This window comes from Buteo buteo, chromosome 8 (assembly GCF_964188355.1).
Source record: "Buteo buteo chromosome 8, bButBut1.hap1.1, whole genome shotgun sequence".
Lineage (NCBI taxonomy): Eukaryota > Metazoa > Chordata > Aves > Accipitriformes > Accipitridae > Buteo > Buteo buteo.
This window is the reverse complement of record NC_134178.1, coordinates 9,548,258-9,571,081: the sequence shown is the minus strand read 5'-3', so window position 1 is coordinate 9,571,081 and position 22,824 is coordinate 9,548,258. Positions and strand designations below refer to the sequence as shown.

Here is a 22,824-nt window from a genome sequence, read left to right as displayed (position 1 = left end):
CTTTGGTAAAGAGATTCAACAGAAGACTGATGTTTGCTGTGGAGTAAGACTGCATTGTGTGAGTTTTATTGAGTTAGTGGCATACTATAGAATTGTGACCATAATAAGAAACTTGTAGTTAGTAGAAAAGCATCTATGTATTTGTAGGTAACTTATTTTTCCTCGTACTGCTTTCTGTTCATTATGCTATTATTATAACAAACTTAATTGCTTTGCAACAAAGTTCCATCTACAGTAATAAAATATATTTTATTAGGGTCTAGTTATTCTGAAATGACAGAAAAGGGGAAGACAACACAGATTTGCAGAGGAGATATAAGCCCAGCTGGTGATGGGCTATTTGTGGACTGGCAGATGCTTTGCATGAAAATTAATTCAAGTCCAGCTCATGAAACGCACGGAATAACCAAACCTAAAACTTTGTGCCATCAGTTGCACGTAAATGATACATAGGTGCACTACTGTTTCTCTTTCATAAGCTGTGAGCTACATGGAGCAGCTGCTAAAATGGCCCTGAATATCTTGCCAAATCTATCGTATTTGAAAAATTACACGTTAAATAAGCAAATGCAGCATATATCTGATAACAAGAGATTGTACAACTCAGGAAAAAAATACAATCTGTGCCCAATTTTGAAAATTTTGTAAAAATAAACGTTTAAAAAATCAAGTCATAATTCATAGAAGTACTGATGAACATGAACAGTAGCAATGAAGTTTAACACAAAAAATTTAGCTATGTTTTTAACCACTTTATACGGAAATTCAAGCACTCTTTAGAATGGGGCCATCATGTCATGTTACCAGTAGGTTGCCATTAGCCATATGGTACTGCTGTAATAAACTGCATAGAAGCAGTTGGTCTTAATAGATGAAGTGCTTGTGTAGAGTAAGAAGCAGACTCTGTCCCAGAAAGTCTAATTCTTAAAGTAAAATTATTATTTTAAAAGTATTTAGATGTTATTACATCATAAATGAGAAAGTATGTACCTGTGCCAAGTTATTTGCTCCCACACACACCCCAGCTGCTCCTCAGAAGGGTAATGGACTCTTTCCACTGGTGGAAGAGATCCCTTGGAGACTCTGGAGAGACCTTGCATCTGAGATAGGGCCAGCTTTACTCTTCATCATACAGTCACAGTTTTCTTTCCCATTCTGTGGTGTTATTTGCTGACAGCTGTATATAGAATCATAGAATCATTTAGTTTGGAAAAGACCTTTAAGATCATAAAGTCCAACCGTTAACCTAGCACTGCCAAGTCCACCACTAAACCATGTCCCTAAGAGCCACATCTACACGTCTTTTAAATACCTCCAGGGTCTCAATCATTTCCCTGGGCAGCCTCTTCCAATGCTTGACAACCATTTCGGTGAAGAAATTTTTCCTAATACCCAATCTAAACCTCCCTGGGTGCAGCGTGAGGCCGTTTCCTCTCGTCCTATCACTTGTTACTTGGGAGAAGAGACCGACCCCCAGCTCACTGCAACCTCCTTTCAGGCAGTTGTAGAGAGAGATAAGGTCTCCCCTCAGTCTCCTTTTCTCCAGACTAAACAACTCGAGTTCCCTCAGCCGCTCCTCATAAGACTTGTGCTCCAGGCCCCTCACCAGCTTGGCTGCCCTTCTCTGGACACGCTCCAGCACCTCAATGTCTGTCTTGTCGTGAGGGGCCCAAAACTGAACACAGCACTCGAGGTGCGGCCTCACCAGTGCCCAGTACAGGGGGACGATCACCTCCCTGCTCCTGCTGGCCACACCATTTCTGACACAAGCCAGGATGCCGTTGGCCTTCTTGGCCACCTGGGCACAGGCTGGCTCATATTCAGCCGGCTGTCGACCAGCACCCCCAGGTCCTTTTTCCACGAGGCAGCTTTCCAGCTGCTCTTCCCCAAGCCTGGGTCACCTTGTCATAGAGGGAGATCAGGCTGGTCAAGCAGGACCTGCCTTTCACAAACCCATGCTGACTGGGCCTGATCCCCTGGTTGTCCTGTACGTGCCGTGTGATGGCACTCAAGATGATCTGCTCCACAACCTTCCCTGGCACCAAGGTCAGGCTGACAGGCCTGTAGTTCCCCAGATCCTCCTTCTGGCCTTTCTTGTAGAAGGGCATCACATTTGCTAACCTCCAGTCAACTGGGACCTCCCCGGTTAGCCAGGACTGCTCATAAATGATGGGAAGTGGCTTGGTGAGCCCTTCCATCCACCAACTCCCTCAGCACCCTGGGGTGGATCCCATCCAGTCCCACAGACATGTGTGTTTGTCTAAGTAGTGTAGCAGGTCACTAACCATTTCCCCTTGGATTATGGGGCTTCATTCTGCTCTCTGTCCTTGTCTTCCAGCTCAGGGGCTGGGTACCCAGAGAACAAGTGGTTTTACTGTTAAAGAGTGAGGCAACGAAGGCATTGAGTACCTCAGCCTTTTCCTCATCCTTTGTCACTGTTTCACCCTACATCTGATAAAGGATGGAGATTCTCTTTAGCCCTCCTTTTGTTGCTAACGTATTTATAGAAACATTTTTTATTGTCTTTTACAGCAGTGGCCAGATTAAGTTCTTTGAGGGCTTTGGCCTTCTAATTTTCTCCCTGCATAACCTCACAACATCCTTGTTGTCCTCCTGAGTTGCCTTCCCCTTCTTCCAAAGGTCATAAACTCTCCCTTTTTTTCCTGAGTTCTAGCTAAAGCTCTCTGTTCAGCCAGGCTGGTCTTCTTCCCTGCCAGCTCATCTTTTGGCATATGGGGATGGCCGGCTCCTGCACCTTGAAGATTTCCTTCTTGAAGAATGTCCAGCCTTCCTGGACTCCTTTGCCCTTCAGGACTGCCTTCCAATGGACTTTGTGAAGCAGTCTCCTAAACAGGCCAAAGTCTGCCCTCTGGAAGTCCAAGGTAGCAGTTCTGTTGACCCCTCTCCTTACTTCTTCACGAATCAAAAACTTTATCATTTCATGATCACTATGCCCAAGAGGGCCTCCAACCATCACATCACCCACCAGTCCTTCTCTGGTTGTGAACAACAGGTCCAGTGGGACACCTTCCCCAGCTGTGTCAGGAAGTTATCTTCCAACCACAAGTGATCCATCATTAGTCTTGATTTAACTGTGACCTTTTACCTAACACAAGCATGTAGTCAATAGAAGTATGTGAAACAGATATATTTTACAGTGTCAAAATAGATGAAAGCAATCTTTTTTTAAGTCTGTGCCTTGCAAAGAACAAATAATATGCAAAACTCTCCTGCTATTTAAAAATTCCATTTATGAAATGGGGCACAGTCTGGTTTCTTTAGTATTTGTTCAATACTGTGCTGTTCTTGACAGTGCTGTCCCTGTCACATCATGTTTGCTTGGTAGTTTATGCATGTGGAGGGGAGAAACACTGGTTTTAAGTAGAATGCTGTCTTCTGTTTGGTATATAACTATCACTTTTGCTTTTATATTCTGTTGCTTATGACTTTTTCTAATGACCGTGGGTCTTTATCAATGACAATACTTTGAGAAGGGTCAGCTACTTGCAATATTTCTGAAACAAAGCAAATATTCCATTTGAAGTGTCTGAAGAGTGCATTTTAGACTTAGAGTACATTATATGCATTTTATTCTCAGTATAATCAAAATATGTGGACTGAGAGTACTTACCTTTCATGCTGAAGAGCTCAGATACATAAGTAGTGAGTGAATTGCAGACACCTTAATATCTGGTCATTTGCAGAATATTGTCTTGCCACTATACATAGGTGGTTTTGCTTTTCTTAGTGCATTCTAAGAGAGATTTATCTCTTGGGACATTAGAAGAACTGATCTTATTTACCAGTTAGGCTGCATATATGTATAGTTATATACATGTAACTGCCATTTAACCTAGCTAACGTAAAAATGCTTTAGTTTTAAAATCTCAAATTCATAAAAGCAGTACTTCAAAATGCTGCAATTATTTAGGTTTACATTAAGCATAAGCTGATGAGCATTTAAATGACAGTACATTCAATCACTTGGCTTTGTTGAAGTGTTAATTAAAAAAGAAGGGGAAAAAAATGAATGCTCTCTATTTATTCTGCCTTATTACAATACTGTGAAATAGCACAGCTTCTTAGTTTATGGAGTGAAAACTTTTTTATATTATTTACTTAATGATGTTAGGGTTCCAGTTATGGTTTTATTTTTAAACACAGTCTCACCTGTAGTCCTTCATCTTTTATATGCATAATGCAAGTATGAAAGAACTTACATCTAGGATAAAAATAAGTCTTAAATGTTAACTTTTAAAAGTAAAATCAAAAGAAACTAAAAACTGTATTTTTTACACCAAAACAGGTTGCTGTGATTACTGAAAGAAAATCATTTCAGAAGCTTCTGGGTTTAAAGTTAGGGCCAGACTTTCGAAATATCCAACAAAAGGAAAAAATTTCAAATTAATTTTGAAAAGCTTACAATACACTTAGAGAAGTCATTAAATTAGAAAGTCTGTCTGTCCTAACTTCAGATATTTAAAAATTACACTCTAAATCTGAGGCATCTCTGTACGTGCTGTTTTTTCCTGTGGACTGAAAGGGAGCCCAAAGTGACTAACTCTGATTTTAAATCATAGAATGGTTTGGGTTGGAAAGGACCTTTAAAGGTCACCTAGTCCAACCCCCCTGCAATGAATAGGGACATCTTCAACTAGATCAGGTTGCTCAGAGCCCCGTCCATCCTGACCTTGAACATTTCCAGGGATGGAGCATCTAACACCTCTCCAGGCAACCTGTTACAGTGCCTCACCACCCTCATTGTAAAAAATTTCTTCCTTATATCTAGTCTAAATCTACCCTCTTTCAGTTTAAAACCATTACTTGTCCTATAGTAACAGGCCCTGCTAAAAGTTTGTCCCCATCTTTCTTGTAGGCCCCCCGTTAGGTATTGGAAGGCTGCTATAAGGTCTCCCCGGAGCCTTCTCTTCTCCAGGCTGAACAACCCCAACTCTCTCAGCCTGTCCTCATAGAAGAGGTGCTCCAGCCCCCCTGATCATCTTCATGGCCCTCCTCTGGACTTGCTCCAACAGGTCCATCTCCTTCTTGTACTGGGGACCCCAGAGCTGAACGCAGTACTCCAAGTGGGGTCTCACGAGAGCAGAGTAGAGGGGGAGATTCACCTCCCTCGACCTGCTGGTCATGCTTCTTTTGATGCAGCCCAGGATACGGTTGGCTTTCTGGGCTGCGAGCGCACAGTGCTGGCTCATATTCAGTTTTTCATCCACTAATACCCTTAAGTCCTTCTCCTCAGGGTTGCTCTCAGTCCCTTCAACCCCCAGCCTGTACTGATACTGGGGGTTGCCCCGACCCAGATGCAGGACCTTGCACTTGGCCTTGTTGAACCTCATGATGTTAACATGGGCCCACCTCTCAAGGTTGTCCAGGTCCCTCTGTTTCCATTGTGTTTGTATTTGGGATTTTTTGTTGTTCTTTTACTGTTACGCATATTCGGTACGTTGTAGCCTTGTTACTTGGGGACACAAAGTTTAGGCAGTTATCTGGTCTGGGTATGCTGTTTCTCTTTTGTCCCTGACAGGCTGTGAACTATTGATTGATTATGGTCAAAGGAAGTGATAGAGAATTTAAAGCTAACTTATGTTTGAGGAAAGAGATACCAGGTTTTTGTCTTAACATTTGCTTAATATTTGTTGATTTCATTCATTTGAAGGACAGGAATTAATAGGACCCAGACTTCATTAGTATTAATGCTTAAAGAGCAATCTTTGGGGGCTTCCTGTTGAGAAGGCCAGACTTAGAAATCGAAATTTTGGCTTTCTTATAATAAGTAGCAAAATTTGGCAGAGCAACTGAGAATTCAGAGCATTGAGACACCGATGCATTGAAATTCAGGCATTTATTAAAACTTTAAATATCACAGGCTATTAAGGTGCATTATTCTATGTTAGCAAAGCTTCAGAAGACCCACTTTTAAGCAAAATTAACTAGTAGAAGTCAATATAAAATGTTAATGCATATACTTGTATTTTCAAGAGTTTGTATAAACATGAACTAATTCACACAGCATTGCTATAAAGTGAGTATTTTTGTATGGCCTCATGATACTGGCTGACATGGAGGTTTTAACATTAAATTGGAGTATGGATTAAAGATTTCAGGTTAGGTACAGTACTACTTTTATATTACTACCAAAATCAGTGCTTTTTAAGGATGCCCATGTTCTTTATTTCGTGCTATTTAATACTTGGGTTGGACAATTGCTATGAAAACACTAGTAGAAAATTGTTTCCAAGCATACCTATTTAGAATTACTTACTCCTCCTAAGATCATCTTCTGTGCTGTGATTTAGGAATTAAGAATTATTCAGCGACGTTTGTCCATTGTTTGTGACTAAATGGAATGAGTTAGTTTATAAAGAGCACTGAAATTCATCTCTTGGCTGCCACCAAAGTTGTAAAAATGTCTCAATCTAAAGTACTGAAAAGCCTCTAAACAGATGCTGAGAAGGTAAACTCAGGAGCATCACTTAATTGTCTAGAATGAGCTAAAGCCTGGATGCATGGACAATATATAGGGAGTAAGAGTTTCTGTACCTCTTGGTCTTAATTTTCAGAGGTTACTACATAGCTCTTCAAGAAAAGTTAAATACTGTATTTTTTAAGTTAATTTATGGCAGTTTATTTGTTGTAAGTGAAGATGGGAAGTATATAAAAACTATACAACTGAAGGAAAAAATGGTATTGTGCACAGACCTTTAACATACATGGTATAAAACTCAGTTAAGCTCTGTTACAAGCAATATGCCAAGTCTTTTTTTTTTTTTTAGGTAATAATTCAATTCACTAAAGCAGTGTTTCTCAAACTTTCTGATTCTTCATCGATAAATTAAGTTGTAGGCCACATCTTATTAGGTCATCTGCAAATTCAAAGCTATCATACCCCGGTATTAAAATGTAGATCCCTTCTGGAGTATACTGTCTATTCTTCAGAGTGACTGTTGGCCTCAGAACAGATTTCTGCGTTGAATATGATTCAGGAGTAAACTTTCTGGGCAAGTTGCAACTTATCATCAGCTTTGTGCAGATCAGTAGAAAGATTTTCAAGGTGCACAGTAGCACTGATCAGAGCTATGGAAAGAAACATTTATCCAAAGGGCTGAGATCCAGGCACAGTTCTGCTAAAAACATGGAAAAATCAATAGTAGAATATGGGAAATTGGGGGACATAGTTCGTATTGATACCCAAAACAATTCAGATGTGGTGGTGGTGTCTGTTAACTCCCCGTTCGGAGTTGCTTTATCTGGCACTTTCAGTGTAAATACCATGACCTGTCCCAGTCAGTTTATGTAGCTTCCGTGAGTGCCCTCTACTGGTATCAGGTGATTCTCTCTCAGATCATGAGCGTGCTGTAATTTTGCCAACTTTTTTTGCATCTTCCTCTTATATCTTCAGCATATATATATGTGTGTGTGTGTGTTTATTTTGGTGGATTTTAACTTTTTAAAATTATTTTTATGGTTTTCATGTGCCTAATGCTGTTAGTCCTTAAAAAACCTTGAGACTTCCTGAAATTTCATTTCATTGGTATCTCAAAACTTTAATGCTCTTACGTTATATAATGCTTTCACTTTCTGCAAAGTCATCTTTTAAGTGGTTGTCATATTGCTGAGTTTTTAGTCTGTTAGTGCACTGAATTTTCTGGGGTTTCTTATAACCGAGGCTGACTCTTGCTTTTGCAGCCTCAGCTAAATAAAAGTCACCTAAGATTTTCTTATAAAATTCAACATCATTGGGGTGATACAAGCCTTATTTGTACATGAAGAAAAATCTACTCCTAGAATAAGATTTTGTCTTGAAAAAGTAGTCAGTTGAAGTCAGAGATTAAAATAGATCTGCCGCATATTTGTGCTTTTGAGATCAAAAGAATTCATCTTAATGGCATAATACTTTCGAACATTACTGCTCACAGTCTGTAGCAATTTTTAGTATCAAAACAATTTAAACTAATTGAAAAAAAATGCAAAAAGAATTCAAACTGCCACTTACTGTTACAAAATTTACATGAAAAATGCTAGTATGTGTAAGTGGGAGGTAGAAATACATGTTCAAGACCATTCTGATTATAAACACCTTGTTTAATAGAAAAGTTAGTGTAAAGGAATGACACTCGTGGCTCAGTGTCTCAGCAACTATTGATACTGCTAAAAATCTTGAGTGCCTCTGGATCTTTATTTGTGGGGCTTGTTAAATCCGAAGATGGTACCAGGTGCTGAAATAACTGCCCAGGAAATTTTTTTTCCACCTACTTAAATGAATGTGCATTTCTTTTGGTCACCAGTCTCTCTTATAGTTGTCAGTGCTCTATCTACATGATAGTGTATTTTGCATGGGGATACCTTTTGGATTTATTTGGGAATTAAAGCTTCTGCACATTGCTTGTGACTCATTAAGGAGAAGTTTTGCATTGCAGGTTGTGGAGGGCTACCACGTGCCCACCAAAGCCATTCTGTCACTCTCCCTCTCCCCCCTCCAACTCAGCTGGACAGGGGATAGAAAATATAACAAAGGACTCATAAGTCGAGATAAGCACAGGGAGAGATCACTTAACCAATTACCGTCATGGGCAAAACAGACTCAACTTGGGGAAAATTAACTTAATTTATTGCCAATCAACCAGAGTAGGGTAATGAGAAATAAAACCAAATCTCAAAACACCTTCCCTCCACCCCTCCCTCCTTCCCAGGCACAGCTTCACTCCTGGATTCTCTACCTACCGCTCCCAGCAGCGCAGGGGGCCGGGAATGGGGGTTGCGGTCAGTTCATCACACGTTGTCTCTGCCGCTCCTTCCTCCTCACAGGCAGGACTCCTCACACTCTTCCCCTGCTCCAGCGTGGGGTCCCTCCCACGGGAGACAGTCCTCCACAAAGTTCTGCAGCGTGGGTCCTTCCCACGGGCTGCAGTTCTTCACAGACTGCTCCAGCGCGGGTCCCCCCCAGGGTCAGAAATCCTGCCAGCAAACCTGCTCCAGCGTGGGCTCCTCTCTCCATGGGGCCACAGGTCCTGCCAGGAGCCTGCTCCAGCACGGGCTTCCCACGGGGTCACAGCCTCCTTCAGGCATCCCCCTGCTCCAGCGTGGGGTCCTCCCTGGGCTGCAGGTGGAGATCTGCTCCCCCGTGGACCTCCCTGGGCTGCAGGGGGACAGCCTGCCTCACCATCGTCTTCCCCACGGGCTGCAGGGGAATCTCTGCTCCCCCTCCTTCTTCACTGACCTGGGGGTCTGCAGGGCTATTGCTCTTACATGTTCTCACTCCTCTCTCCGGCTGCAGTTTCCTGTGCCCCAGCAACTTTTTCTCCCTTCTTAAATCTGTTATCCCAGAGGTGCTACCACTGTCACTGAAGGGCTTGGGCTTGGCCTTGGCCAGCAGCAGGTCCGTCTTGGAGCCGGCTGGCATTGGCTCTGTCGGACACGGGGGAAGCTGCCAGCAGCTTCTCGCAGAAGCCACCCCTGCAGCCCCCCCACTACTAAAACCTTGCCATGCAAACCCAATACACAGGTGCGTAACAAAGCAAAGGTAATTGTATGCCCACATTCTGCATAGCTTACCAAAATGGCCCTGATAACATTGGCTTTCTAGATACTTTGCAAATTCTGCTTTTTTTTTTTCCCCTTTGAGTCTTTGGTGGAGAGGAAAAAGAAATGTGTAAAGGCTGAAAATGACATGTTACAATTGATATTTTGGCAAGTGCCTTGTTATGCATGAATTATAATGTGATTTTTATTGTTCCTGTTAAGTCTTGTTACTCTCTCCTTGCCCCGTCAAGCAGTGAACATTTTTAGATATAAATCTGCCTTAGGTTACTTACAGGAGAAAGAAAGGGAGGGCGGTTATGCCACACCAAGCTGCTTTGGTTTTAGAGAAATGGTAGTCTAATTTTAGCCTAAGGACTATCAATATACGTGCATCTAAAAGTGTTATACTACTTATTGTGGGAAGTTAGGTTATCAGAAAGACTACAGACAATTAGGGAAAAAAGAAACAAAATTATCAAGTATCAGAGGTAGTGATACAGTATGTGTGCTGTCACTGTTTTCAGGTGCCTTCAGTGAGGCTGTGAGGTTTAAAATATCTTTTTGGCTTCTTAATTATCCTCATGAGAATGCTAACTGGAAAAACTATACTATATTTCTATAGTATTTTTTAAAGTCTTCATTTAAAATTCAATTTGAGTAAGATTTTTGTATAACTACAGTCTTTATGATAGAGTTGCACTTGTAATGCTTTTAAGAACAGACTTAATGTAATGTCATGCATTAGTTGTTAACTTGCAGAGCCTTCTTGTACAGGGCATTGACTTTCTGCTGTCTTGCGCACCTTGTTCAATGAGCAGTTTAAGCAGCAGAAGAAATGTTTGGTTTTGCTAATGTTTTGAGAGAACTGTTATATGATCTGAGGGGCATAAAACAGTTAACCTGTGGCAAGCCATATTCTATTAGATTACCTACTAAATGCTGTTTTAGTTAGTAATGCATTGTATCCAGAGTATTTTATGTAAGATTTATGTAAGTGGAGTAAATAGATTTTTTGAAGCATTTTTATGTAATTGATTGTAGTTATCTGTCTGAAGCATTTTTCCCTCTTTTTACCTGCAGTATGGATGGAGCAGATCTGTGTTTTGAAATAGTGAAGAGAGCAGATGCTGGATTCGTGTACAGCGAGGCTGTAGCCAGGTATGTATTATAATTTTAACTAATCCCACAGGATAAATGGAAAATAATGGAATATACTGTTGTACAATCTGGTAGCTAGAAGTTGGAATACTATAAATAATCCTGTTTCCACAGTCTGAATGTTTATTACAATAATTAGCATGATCAAAGTAGAATTTTGGAGCATTTTGCCATTTACTAGTTGTATATTTGAATGGGATTATTGAATAAAATAGTATTTCACATCCAATACTTAATTTTCTGTCTTTGCCTTTTATGGATCTCTCATACAATGGCATTAGGTGACTTGCCTGACAGGTCTGAGTTTTATTGGTCTTGCTAGATGGCGTCATCCCCCCCCCCCCCCCCTTTTTTTTTTTTTTTATATATCACTTTATTTATGGTCACTTCAACTTTTCACTTACGAGGTAAACTAAAGTCAAAGAATCTATATAATTGCAGAAGGACAACAAACCCCATTGTCCCAGTGGCATGATAATTGTGCTCAAAGCCCATGAGACTCTTTGTTTGCTTTTCTTGACACTGTAGGTTTTTTAGCATCATAGAAACCAGGTTGGAGGAGACATCAGGAGGTCTCTATTTCAACCTTCTGCTCAAGGCAGGGTCAACATTTTATTTGGATTATGTTGCTGAAGGCTTTGTCCAGGGGGGTCTAGAAAATCTCCAAGGATGGAGATTCCACAGCCTCCCTGGTCAACTTGATCCAGTGCATAATTACGTTCCTAGGGAAAAACATTTCCTTCTAACCAGCTAGAACCTCCAGAGGACAAGGATTGCCTCCCTTAGCCCAATAGTAATGCTCTGCCTGATGCAGCACGGGATGCTGTTGGCTTTCCTGGCTTTCTATGGTCAGTAATCTGTCAGGGGATCCTTTGGACACAGGGGAGAAAGAAGTTAGTCTTCAATCTGCATCAAGCAAGCCAAGATCTTGGTTCTGTCCCTTTCTAGTTAAATCAGCACTGATACTCACTTTTTGCCTTTCTGTGTTTTGTTATAGAAGACCTGAAGGGTCCTGACTTCCTTGTCATATGAAGCAGAATTACTGAACATTTGAAACCTTAACAAAATGGAAAATGCAGATTTTTCCTATTTTTCCTTGACTTCAATCAGAATAATCCTCAAACTTTACATTTTATTATTCATTATTATAAACACAAACTCTATTCTACTGATCTCTGCATACTTAAGGTTAAGTTGGTTGATTTAGTTTTACATAGTTAGACTCTTAAAACTTGGTTTGTTATATGTTTATAGTAATTTTCCCTGCAGGTTTGTCATGTATGATGTCTTTGTTTTTTCAGTCATTACATGAGACAGATATTGGAAGCTCTACGTTACTGTCATGATAATAATATAATTCACAGGGATGTGAAGGTAAGGGGTTTTAATTTTTCCTTTTTTTCACCACAATAATACGAACTACAGATTTTTTATTTCTGTAATTTAAAGGAAGGGGGAAGCTGTAGAAAAGGAAGCTATATTTGCTGAGTGTGTGTTTACTCTTACTGTGTCATGTAAGATTAAACCCAATCTCTAATTCCATCAATATAGAACATTTAGGAGGTCTTTATTCATAGATTACATATGCATTTGATTGCAAATTACTTTCAAAGTCAGTTTAATTTCTAGTTTTTGAATATTCATATGAAATCTGCTTGCTTTTTTTTTTCTTGTTAGGCAAGTGTGTACATAAATTAATTGCATAAATTAAACTGGAATTGGTAGATTAATGGCATCATTTTGACAGCATAATGACAGTCTTCATCCAGACTAAGACTTCAGAGATGTGCATGCTTAAATGCCACAGTATTGGTAGTATTACCTACTTGTTGCAAGCAGTCTTATACATTTATTATGAAAACTTCTCTAATACAAGCAAGTTGGGGAGGAGAAATACAGTGTTTAACAACAGTGTATGTACATACTTTTTTTGATCTGGTAAATTCTGTACTATTTCTATGGATATTTATGGAACTAGTTTATCCCAAAATACTTTCATGTAAGTAATTGGGAGTTTTAACCTAAGTGGGTTTGACTCTCTTCAGTTTGAATATACATATTTGTTGTTAGTGTTGTAGTCTAAGATAGTTATTCCCACTTGTCTTCTCTAAGAGTTTGCTTTTATCCAGAGTTAAGCATTATAGGAATTAATGAAAATTCTGACAAGCTCTGATGGTGCAGTTTGAGGAGTGAATCTCTGGTTTTAGTGACTAGAGAAGATTGAGAGAGGGTAAGCTGTGCTTCAAACTCCTACAGGTGATCTGTAAGGGAAGAGAGTATGGACACTGAACTGAAGATTTTCGTTTAAAGAGTCATTTGGTCTTGCGTACGCAGGCATTGCAGACCTTTGTCAATCTTTTTCCATTCCTTCTGAAATCAAGAAAATTATTCCATGTAATAGGCTTTTTTTTTTCCCCCTCTAAGTTTGTTATTTTAAAAGTCATTTCTTACAGCAAATTCTAAATACAGCCTCTTAATTGCTGGTAGAGTGTCTCATCTTGTTCTGTCTTGAAGGTTCCAGATTCTTTTAATTGTTCATTTTTGGTACCACAGGAGAGTTTCAGAATTAATATCATCTTTATGTTGCTGTGTCTTCCTGAAAGCTGCACCTGTTTTTGTTGGACTATGTTACTGAACGAAAACCAATTTCAGTTTCAAGGGCCTCTGAGGGAGGCCCATTTTACTGAGTGTAAAATGGGAGTTTATTTTGTAGCTTATTCAGACTCTGAAAACTTTAAAATCACTGTTTTTATTAAATACCATCCTTAGAAATAAACCTGTTCAATTAACATAAGTGAGCAAGAATTCTTAACATATCAGTCTAAAGTAGTGTAAACTAACAGATAGTGTTTCATTTTGGCAAAAGCAGTGCAGAAGTACGCCTGTAGGGTTTGGGTGTGTAACATACTAAGCTAACTGCAATATCCCAGCTCTAGATGTCACTGTAGACATTGTTTTGAAAGGAAGTAGACTAAATGACCAATTTCCAAATTGTCTGAATAGATGAAAGTGAATTAATAAAAATCTGTAAGGTTGATGTAGTCATACTACATTTTTTTCCTTCTTAAGCTTTCTGTGAATGTTATTGTGAACTGCAAAATGTTTGATCATTATCTGATGCACAGGAAAATTTGCACCTTATAGTCCCTGTAAGAATTAGGTGTCTTTTAGCCACTTTTGTGCTCCCTTAGCTCTTGACCAATTAGGAAGAGTTAGACGGGAATACTTCAGTTTGCTGTAGTCTGGTGCCAAAAACTTCACCTGACTTCTGTAAGTGACAAGATCTACCAAAGCTTCTGGAGCACTATGATGCAGCCTCTGATAAACTCCCATATGCCCCAGATTCACCTCCGATGACAGAATCAAAACATGAAAGCTTTTACAAGATGGCCTGTAGTTGTCTTAATTTCCTTCACTGCTCTGTGAGACCAGACGTTTCTTGAGCCTCTGTATATAATTTGACCCCTTTCAATGTTGCTTAAAAGCTTTATAATCAGTGACAATTGCACCTTTGCTTCACCTGCAGTTAATGTGATCTTGCATTCATTCACTGCTTGGAAGTTGGATCATACAATAAGGAAAGTAGAAAATGCTAACACAGGAAGGGGAAAAACTCAAGACAGCTGTGCATCAGAAATGTGAATGTCAAGAACTTTTTCCCTTACCACAACATTTATTCCTATTCTGCCAACCTAGTGATATAGGACTCAGCCATTCCTTTTATTCTTTCAGAACCTTGCTGTGTCAGAAATAACCAAAAGATGGCTACCAAAAGTAGCAACATTGAAATGGGGTCTTTTCCAATATAGACTGTTATTACACAGGAATACATATACAGAATGATCTTTATGTAAGAGATCAAAAAAGGGGAAATGGGAGTAATGTGGGTCTGAAATAAGATGCCTTTTCCATAAAACCCTTGCTAGAGTTCGAGTACCATTTGTCACTGAAGTCAGCCACTTTCTCTTGAGCTGTCAGTATTAGACAATAATGAAAGTATTTTGTTAATATAGTCATTAAAAAGTGATGAGTGGGAGAGGACCTTTAAAACAGGACAAAGAACTAGGAGAAAAATGGCTTATCTCTTTCTTCCAAATCTCCACTTCAGTATATTCTGTCCTGCAAAATAGTGTTTTCTCTTACTTCACCTTCAGGAATAAGAAAGTAATAAATTGGGTTAACTCTGCATTAAAGTGGTTTTTCTCTTAACATAAATACAGCTGAAGATAGTTCCCTTGTATACAGCAACACATTTAATACAGGCAATAATGCATGCCTGGAGATTTAATGGAACTAAAAACAAGTAACGAAAATGTGCTCTATAGCTGTAAACTTTCTTCAAGCAGGAGACAAATTAATAGTATGCCTCTGCAACTCTTAACTGTGAAGGATACTACTGATCATTGAGCTTCCTTAAGTTCTGTGCTATAGAATTATTATAATAATTATGATTTTAAAAGCTGAAGTTGGTGGATTTGTTATAAATAGGTGAACCTGAATATTTCCAATCCTTATGGCAGTTAATGTGGTGTAGAGTACCTAAAGCAGCATTGTGCATTTAGCACAGTCACATTTGGTCAGCATTCACTATTTTGAGTCACTACCTTCTCAGCATGTGGGAAAAGTTGCTTTATCTTGCCTTGACAGTTTCACTGAGTTACCTTTTAGTAAGAGGATAGACTAACGTTGATCTTGGTAGAAGACTTTTGTGCTAGTTACTGAAAGTAGAATGGTATTCAGCTCAAGAAATAGACTGTTTAAGCATTGTGTAAGTTATGAAGCAGGACAGTGTTCTATAAAAAGTGCATTTCTTCAGTGTTTATTGCAGATTTTTTCACCTGTTCATTTTTGCAATAACTTCAACAGAATGTTTTTTTAATCAGTAAAACATCAAGAGCTTTTACAATCTTCAGTTAGCCTATATTGTGATGCTTATGTAGCATTTTATATAGTTGCAGAAATCTTGTTATAAAAATACCTTTTAATATAACTGATACAAGAGTAATTTAATCACATCAAGAGCATTAGTTGCAGAGGTTTTATCCTTAGTCCACTCCAAATACTCCGACTTTATTCTATGATTTCCGTATAGTTTAAGTGTTTGTATGTGTTTCTGTGATCAGTAGAATGATTGGTGTGCAACTGAAGTCAGAGCAAGCTTGTTGGCTAAATGTAGACATCCAAAATTTTCATTTATCTCAGTGGGTATGAACACTTGTTTCCAACATGTGATCGTCTAAATAGATAAAACTGCTAAAGCAAAAATACACAGATTCTGACTTCTCTGCTGTTAAGATTCAGTTCAATATTTCTGTGGCTGGAAGTAAAACCACTTTTTCCAGAGAGTAGAACTAAGCATTAATGCGCTGTGTTGTGAGTCTCATACAAATCTCAGTTGGTCCAGGTGACTTGAGACTTGATCTGTGGATAGATTTGCCTGTTGATTTATGCGCTATACAGAACTTAATTAACCATATGCATTCTGAGAGCGCACACAGTTACCACTTCTGTCTTTCACTGCCTAAACTGCTTGTAGTTAGGCGCTTCAGATTTTGCCAGCAGAGTCTTATACTTCTGCTTTTAGGTGTATCTAGAAAATGAGTAAGGCTTGCACATGTGTGTGTGTGTGTGTGTGTTAATGTAAATAGTGTATATTCAAATATATAAAAAATAACCGGAATAGAAGCTGTTCTTTAAGACCATCTTCTCTTTCCAATCTTTGAATATCCAAAACAAGAAATCTGCTGCATGTTACTTTCCTTCTACTCTTTTCACTTTGGCATGGAACCTGTTTTATGCTTTCTGGGGACAGCCAGTAATAACTGGTGCTTTTTCTGTATTTTCTAGAAGTTATTAGATCCTTGAGATCCAGTAGCAACTGCTTCCTATCTCAGAGTCCCCATTCTCCTTTTGTCCTGCCCTTTTCTTAGTGTACTGTTAGCTGGCTGCTGAATGTTCAGAAGCAGTTTTGCTGAGAAGTATATTTATGCTGCTTGGCCTACTTAGAGCTCCACATCTACATGCTTTCTGATCAGGAAGTTTATATATTCCAGTCATTTGCCCAGCCAGTCAGAAAACATGTATCTTCTGATCGATGAGCTGGCCACCCATGTAGCACATTTGAACAGATTAACCAGAAAATAGACAGACACTTGCAGTCTTTTAAACTGCTTTGCAAACCATATGCTGTGCATATTTGCCTTAGGATTTTGTGTTCCCTGCTATGGAAGTGAATTATTTTATTTCGTATTATACAATTCATGAGTCACTTGCTAACTTCTGATTTGGCACCAGGATGTCTAAGCAGTGCAAGAAGATTAGCACATGAGCTCGGTTTTGCTGAAGTATTTCTCTGTCCCTCCTTCATGCCTTTCTGTTTTGGGGGATTTTTCCTCCATGAACTATTCCGTCAAATGCTAGACCAATATATTACTCAATTTGTAGTTTTTAAAATTACTTGTACTGTATGAAAGCTTTTCCACTGTTTAAAACAAGAAAAATTTTGATACAATTCAAAAATTTAAAGGAGACATCATCTTGAACAGACTACATAGAAAAAAAAAGTAAAGTATACATCATTTTTTTTGGTCCTATGTAGAAAAGGTGGAAAGGCATCTTGCTAAGAGTCTATCACAAAGTTATATTTGATTAGTAGTTCCCAAAGTTTCATCTGTTTTCTTGCCTTTTTGATAAATGCAGCACTGGGGTACAAGTGACTAGAAAAGTGGAGAAAGAATGACTTAAACCTATGCTACCATCAAGAACTCTATATAAAGAAGAACATTCACAGGCAGACACTCTGCTGAGATATCCTAACAACTGCAAATACACTCCCTAGAAAATGTGTTTAAGGAGGGACAGAAGTAGTGGGTTCTCAGTTTGGGCCTGTGCAAGTTTTAAGAACATATTGGTAGTAAACAGCTTTGCTCACCCAGACTTAGAGCTACTGATCTAAAACTAGTCATCTAAGCAGCACTGTGCCATCTGGAGGACTTAAACAGCTCGATTCAGTCCTGCTGTAGGTACTTGGCCATTGGTTTTGTTGCGCAGTCAAAAACCCACCTGCACAAACCAGCTTCCCACGCTCAAGGACTGTGTTCACAGAGCAACTTTCCTACAGCGCTTTATAGAATTAGACCCTGAAGCTGCCAACTTCAGGTTTTTCCATAAGTCGTATGCTAAACATCACATGGGAATCCTGTGAAAGAAGCAATCACTAAATTTTATTGTCATGGGTAACACTATATTAAATAAAATACTATATTCCTATGATTTTCTGTCTTTTTCACTTGCATCTTTATTTAACTTCTGCAGAACACAAAGCAGCTGTCAGATGATATGAAGTCTTGGGGTCCCTCCAAGAGAAGACCTAGTATTTTGTGTCTACTGGCACTTGGGTCAGTTTAGTGTACCTGTCATGGAACTCAGTAGTAGTGTTGGGAAGACAGAATTGCTTACTACATTTTATTGTGAAGTTTTGGATGAGCGATAGGATTTCTCAGAATACTTAGTATTTTATAGCACTTTTTACACTCAGTAAACTTCTCTTGCTCAGTTGCAGAGAAGATTGTACAAAGGTAAAAAACCATTATGTAATCTTAAGCGTCTTCTACAGAAATGGTTCAAAATAATTGAAATCTTTACTTAAGTCATCATGATATTCTAACTTCTACAGTTAAAAAACAAACAAACAAAAAAACAAACCACGCCAGCCACAAAATCTCCTGATTTGCATTGCTCTCATACTGTTAATGATCATTAAATGTTTATCATTGAATATATTTTGTATACCAGTAAATAATAAGCATTTATGCCTTCCTAATTAAACCATAGAATATACCTCACAAGATTAGGCTAAGAGTATGGAAATTCCAGTGATTTGTTTTGTTTTGTTGGGGTTTTTTTTAATCATAAGTAGTACCAGAGGTTAGAAATAACTGCATGTATGCATTTCAACCTTCCCCCCCCCCCCCCCGCCGAATATTATTGTACGTTCAGATATGTTGCAATTTTGTAGATCTTTTGTGCTTTATGAACTCTTCTATAAATGGTCTGGATTTAAACATTGGTGTGAAGGAGGTGGCTTCTGGAGCAGCATGTGTTAATGCACCTTTGAAGTGGAATAAGTTTGTAGCACTTTGGGGTGAGTATGGTATCCTGAGTACACCAAGGCTGCATATCAATAAGGAAGCCACTGCCTCAGCTGTTGAATGGGACTGTCCTGGATAAGACTGCAAGAAAAATGACTCCTGACAAAGCTACAAAGCATGTATAAAACCCATTCTTCTCAAACACTAAGTAAAATCCTAGATTTTCTAATTTCTGTTCATCTGTGGCTGCTTCACCCCTGCAGGTTATCTGTCACCATCAAAACTTTCTCTTCAGTCACTGTGTCTAATTTCAGTAACACTGTGGCCATGATAGGAAATGTCAGAGCAGGGTGATAAATTAATCTTAAATCTGAGATTTCTGCTATTTTAGTACAAAGCTGTAGTAAAGCTTTTTCTGTGACGGCTAGAATAAAAAAAGTACATAATTTCTTAACACACTTTTTTACTCCTAAAAAACCAGTTCCTATAGCAAAAGCCTAATGTGATGGACAGAGTTAAAGTAAATAATGGCATTTTTCAGTAACTTTAGAATAAGATGTCATCAAGAACTTTTCTTTATGCACTAAAGAGTTTTAGCATCTCATGATGCATTCCCCAGTTAAAAAAAAAAAGGAATCAACTTTCTACCCGAATAGTCCTGAACAAAAAACACATATTAATCTTGAATGTGTTTTGTAGCTCTCTGTGCCTGCTTCCTTAAGCCTTTGATATGTGGTTAAGCCATTGCAGAGAAAACGTTTGTGCTTTGTTCAGCCTTCTGTATAAAGGAAACTCATGTCCAAAACCTGGGATTCTTTTATTGATGATGAAAGAAAACTGGGTCCTCAACTTCAGCCTAGTTTCTGCCTTCTTCCTTGATTATTTAGGTAGAAAACACTGTCCATAGGTCAAATATAAAATGTCTTTTGCATTGCATGGATGAAGGGGTATTACACAGTTCACTGTATAAATTACTTGGATTCATTTGGATATGCACATCAGATTTATTATGGCTAATTTGATGTAGCAAGCAAGATAATTTGAAAAAAAAAATTTACAAGTAATATGTTATCATTTTACTTAAATATTCACTATATCATATCAAAGTCTGGTTATAGGTAATTTAAATGAGTTTGTTGTTACTTATATTCTGCTAAAATCTTTTCATATTCCTTCACATTTCGGGAGTCTCTTCAGTGAAAATATCAGCTTTACGTTTGTGGTGTTCTGGTGTGGATTTTGTAAACAGGCCATACAGACATTTCTTAAATTTTTTATCTAGCAGAAGGGTTATAACTGGATCTAAACTACTCTTAGCAGCAGCAAGACAAGTAAGGAAATTTTTAATTTCCACTAGACAGTTTAGCCTTGGGCAGTCATTATTTGTAAGCAGTATATAAAAAATTGGCCTAAAAATATGATACGGAAGAAAGCAGACAGTTAATATCATCTGGATGACAAGAATGTTTCTTTTCACTGTATTGTAAATTAGATGTTTTTCTCCAATACAGGTATTTTTTTGTATTTTACTCAGATGTCTGGTAAGTGAATAGTATGATGACAAAACTATCGTAAAAGATAAAAAAAAACACGCAGTGGCAAGAGAAGCTGCAATCATTGTGGTAAATTCCCCAGCTTCTACCCTGACATTGTAGCATCTCTGAAATTCTTCCATAGCCCTTCCCTGGACATTATATGTTATAGCTGTTACTGTTATGCAGAGCACAGTAAGCCATATAGTGATGCACAAATATTTAGCAAATTTTGGCTGACGAAATTTTTCAAGTACACATCTGTAAAAGTTTTCATTAACCACTTGAGAGTATTGTGTGTCACTATTTTTCTTCAGTGTTGCATACTGACTTAGAGCAGTTGAACATAAAATTATAATCGTAACATACATACTGACATGCATAATGAGAGTCCCAATGTGATTTGCTATTCTGCATGCTACAGAGTCGTAAGTCCACTGGTACCCTCTTGCAAAATAGACAGCCAGAAAAGGCATTGTGCTACATACAAGTAAATTTGCAGTGACAAGGTTTGCCAGGTAAATGTATTGTGTTCTTTTTGTGGGTGCTTGTCTCGAAAATATCCAGGCAGCAAGAATATTTCCAAAACTTCCAGCAGGAAATAAGAAAGAGTAGATGACTGGTAGAGCTACAGTAGTAGCTAACGATGGCTGAAGAAGACACGTTGAATTTCTCATTTATGCCAGTATTTCTTGAATGAATGGTCAGAGCTGAAACACAATGAAAAGAATTATTCTTCTGTAATGTGCCTCTAACATCTCTTTTATTCTTTGCTCTTATTTTAACTGTTCCTTTTTCTCCCCTACTTTTCAGTGTTACGAAGTGCTGTTTGTCCTCTGTGGTTATCATCTTGAGTTTGCATGAGGTTACCCTTTGGGTGTTCTCTTCCACTGAGAGTTTGTTAAACCCCAAAGATTTTACATGCATAGAATCTAATAAAATAAACTAGGAAACAGAAGGTTCAAGCTAGGGTCTGACAATAACTGTGTGGTCTTGGTTTATTTCTCAATCTTCTGGAATGTCTGTAACCTACTTTGGAAACCACTTCTAGACTATATTCAGTTAAATAAGCAAAATAAGTGCAAAGTACTACTTTAATTGCAGAAATGCAGAAAAGTATCCTGTACCTCCATTTAAGTATAAATTAGACTGTGCATGGTGCAGGAATAGGTGCATTTATTTTGTGCTGATACCTGTATCTAATGTTACTTTATTCAAAGCTCTAGTCTTAGACGTACCTTTTGCATAAGCAATTCAGTCTGTATTTTTCAATATAGAAAATGTTTGTTGAAAACTGCAATATATATATTTTTTCCAAGTTCAGTTTTCAATCTTTTCTCAATTTTCAGGCTGAAAATAAGAAATCAAAGCTCTATACAATGCATATAAAAACTGGCATTTCAGCTTACTAACCTGTAGTGAAGAGAGATTTTATTGTTGTACAGATACTGTTTTAGTGAAGTGTATCCTAGTTAGCTTTTGTTCCATATAAAATCATATGGAAAAAATCAACAGATTTCAAGCTTACAGACTGATAATTTTTTTTTAAACAGCTGTAAGTAAATGAACTCAGATACTAAAGAGGATTCTGTGTAGCTATGATAAAAAGGCCAGATACCAAGTCAATTAGATAGCAAAAAGTTGTAAAAGTAATATTTAAAAATTATGCTGTAGGCCATGTTTGACAACTTGCAAATTAAACTAACTTTTACAGCTGTTGCATTTTAGTGTACACTAAGTCCCATATGGATTGTTGAGCCAAAATGTATGAAATTCTTTTATGATAATGAGTTACATTCACAAAGTAATTGTTGAATTCAGTCATTTAGAAGTCTTAATGATCATTTTTGTGTCAATGCCCAAATTTTGTCAGTTGAAACAAAGAAGTAGTAGTTTTAAGCTTACCTATGCAAGCTGCAGGCACCTTCCTTTGCAGAGAGGAAATTTTTCTGTCTGATGTCCTTTTTATCTCCAGTGCTGCAATGAAACGGATGATACTTGAATCTGGAAAGTACAGTTAAGAATATCTCTCTGACATAAGTAGGTTTTCAGAATGTACACTTTTCTTTTACAGTGGCAAAATGCAGCTAGACATTTAAAGTTCAGACAAGATGATGTTGTCTGTGCAAAAAAAACGTTGAAATCAGGTCAGGGTGCAGCTCCATTAGAGAAATAAAAAGAATGAAATAGTGTCGAAAAGCGGTAGTAACAGTCCTTCGGTCCTGTAGGTATGGCATAGAAACACCTTACAATCTTTTGTCTAGTGCTTTCCTCTTTTTGGGGGTGGAGGGATTGTTACTGTCATTCTCTGTAGGACTGCCCACTTTCTAGAGTGAAAAAACCCCGAAGTTGCTGGTTTATGCATGAAAACTTGTATTTTCAATGACATTTAACCATTCTTCAGCTCCAAGAGGTATCACAAAGCTGACTGTCTATTCCTGAACCCCACATGCAATAATACTGTATCCATGTCTGTCCTCATACGAGTGACCAAATGAACACCTCATGTG

General features: G+C 38.3%; 2 protein-coding genes across 5 annotated transcripts in view; one reads left to right on the top strand and one right to left on the bottom strand.

Moving 5' to 3' along the window:
• CASK (calcium/calmodulin dependent serine protein kinase) overlaps positions 1-22,824 on the top strand; it is a 223,155-nt gene that overhangs the window by 89,357 nt on the left and 110,974 nt on the right. For all 4 annotated transcript variants that reach the window (XM_075033580.1, XM_075033578.1, XM_075033582.1 and 1 more), the window contains exons 4-5: positions 10,615-10,692; positions 11,994-12,066. In XM_075033580.1, the coding sequence (XP_074889681.1) occupies positions 10,615-10,692; positions 11,994-12,066 (151 nt within the window). The remainder of the gene's footprint in view (positions 1-10,614; positions 10,693-11,993; positions 12,067-22,824) is intronic.
• Positions 19,957-22,309, bottom strand: GPR82 (G protein-coupled receptor 82). The gene is made up of 2 exons (XM_075034691.1): positions 22,220-22,309; positions 19,957-21,024 (listed from the first exon to the last, which is right to left on the bottom strand). The coding sequence occupies exon 2, from the start codon at positions 20,989-20,991 to the stop codon at positions 19,957-19,959; it is 1,035 nt and encodes a 344-aa protein (XP_074890792.1). The 5' UTR covers positions 20,992-21,024; positions 22,220-22,309.

Bases quoted from the DNA above. Each gene is read 5' to 3' on its own strand.
- GPR82 (XM_075034691.1), bottom strand. From the start codon at position 20,991: ATGAGAAATTCAACGTGTCTTCTTCAGCCATCGTTAGCTACTACTGTA.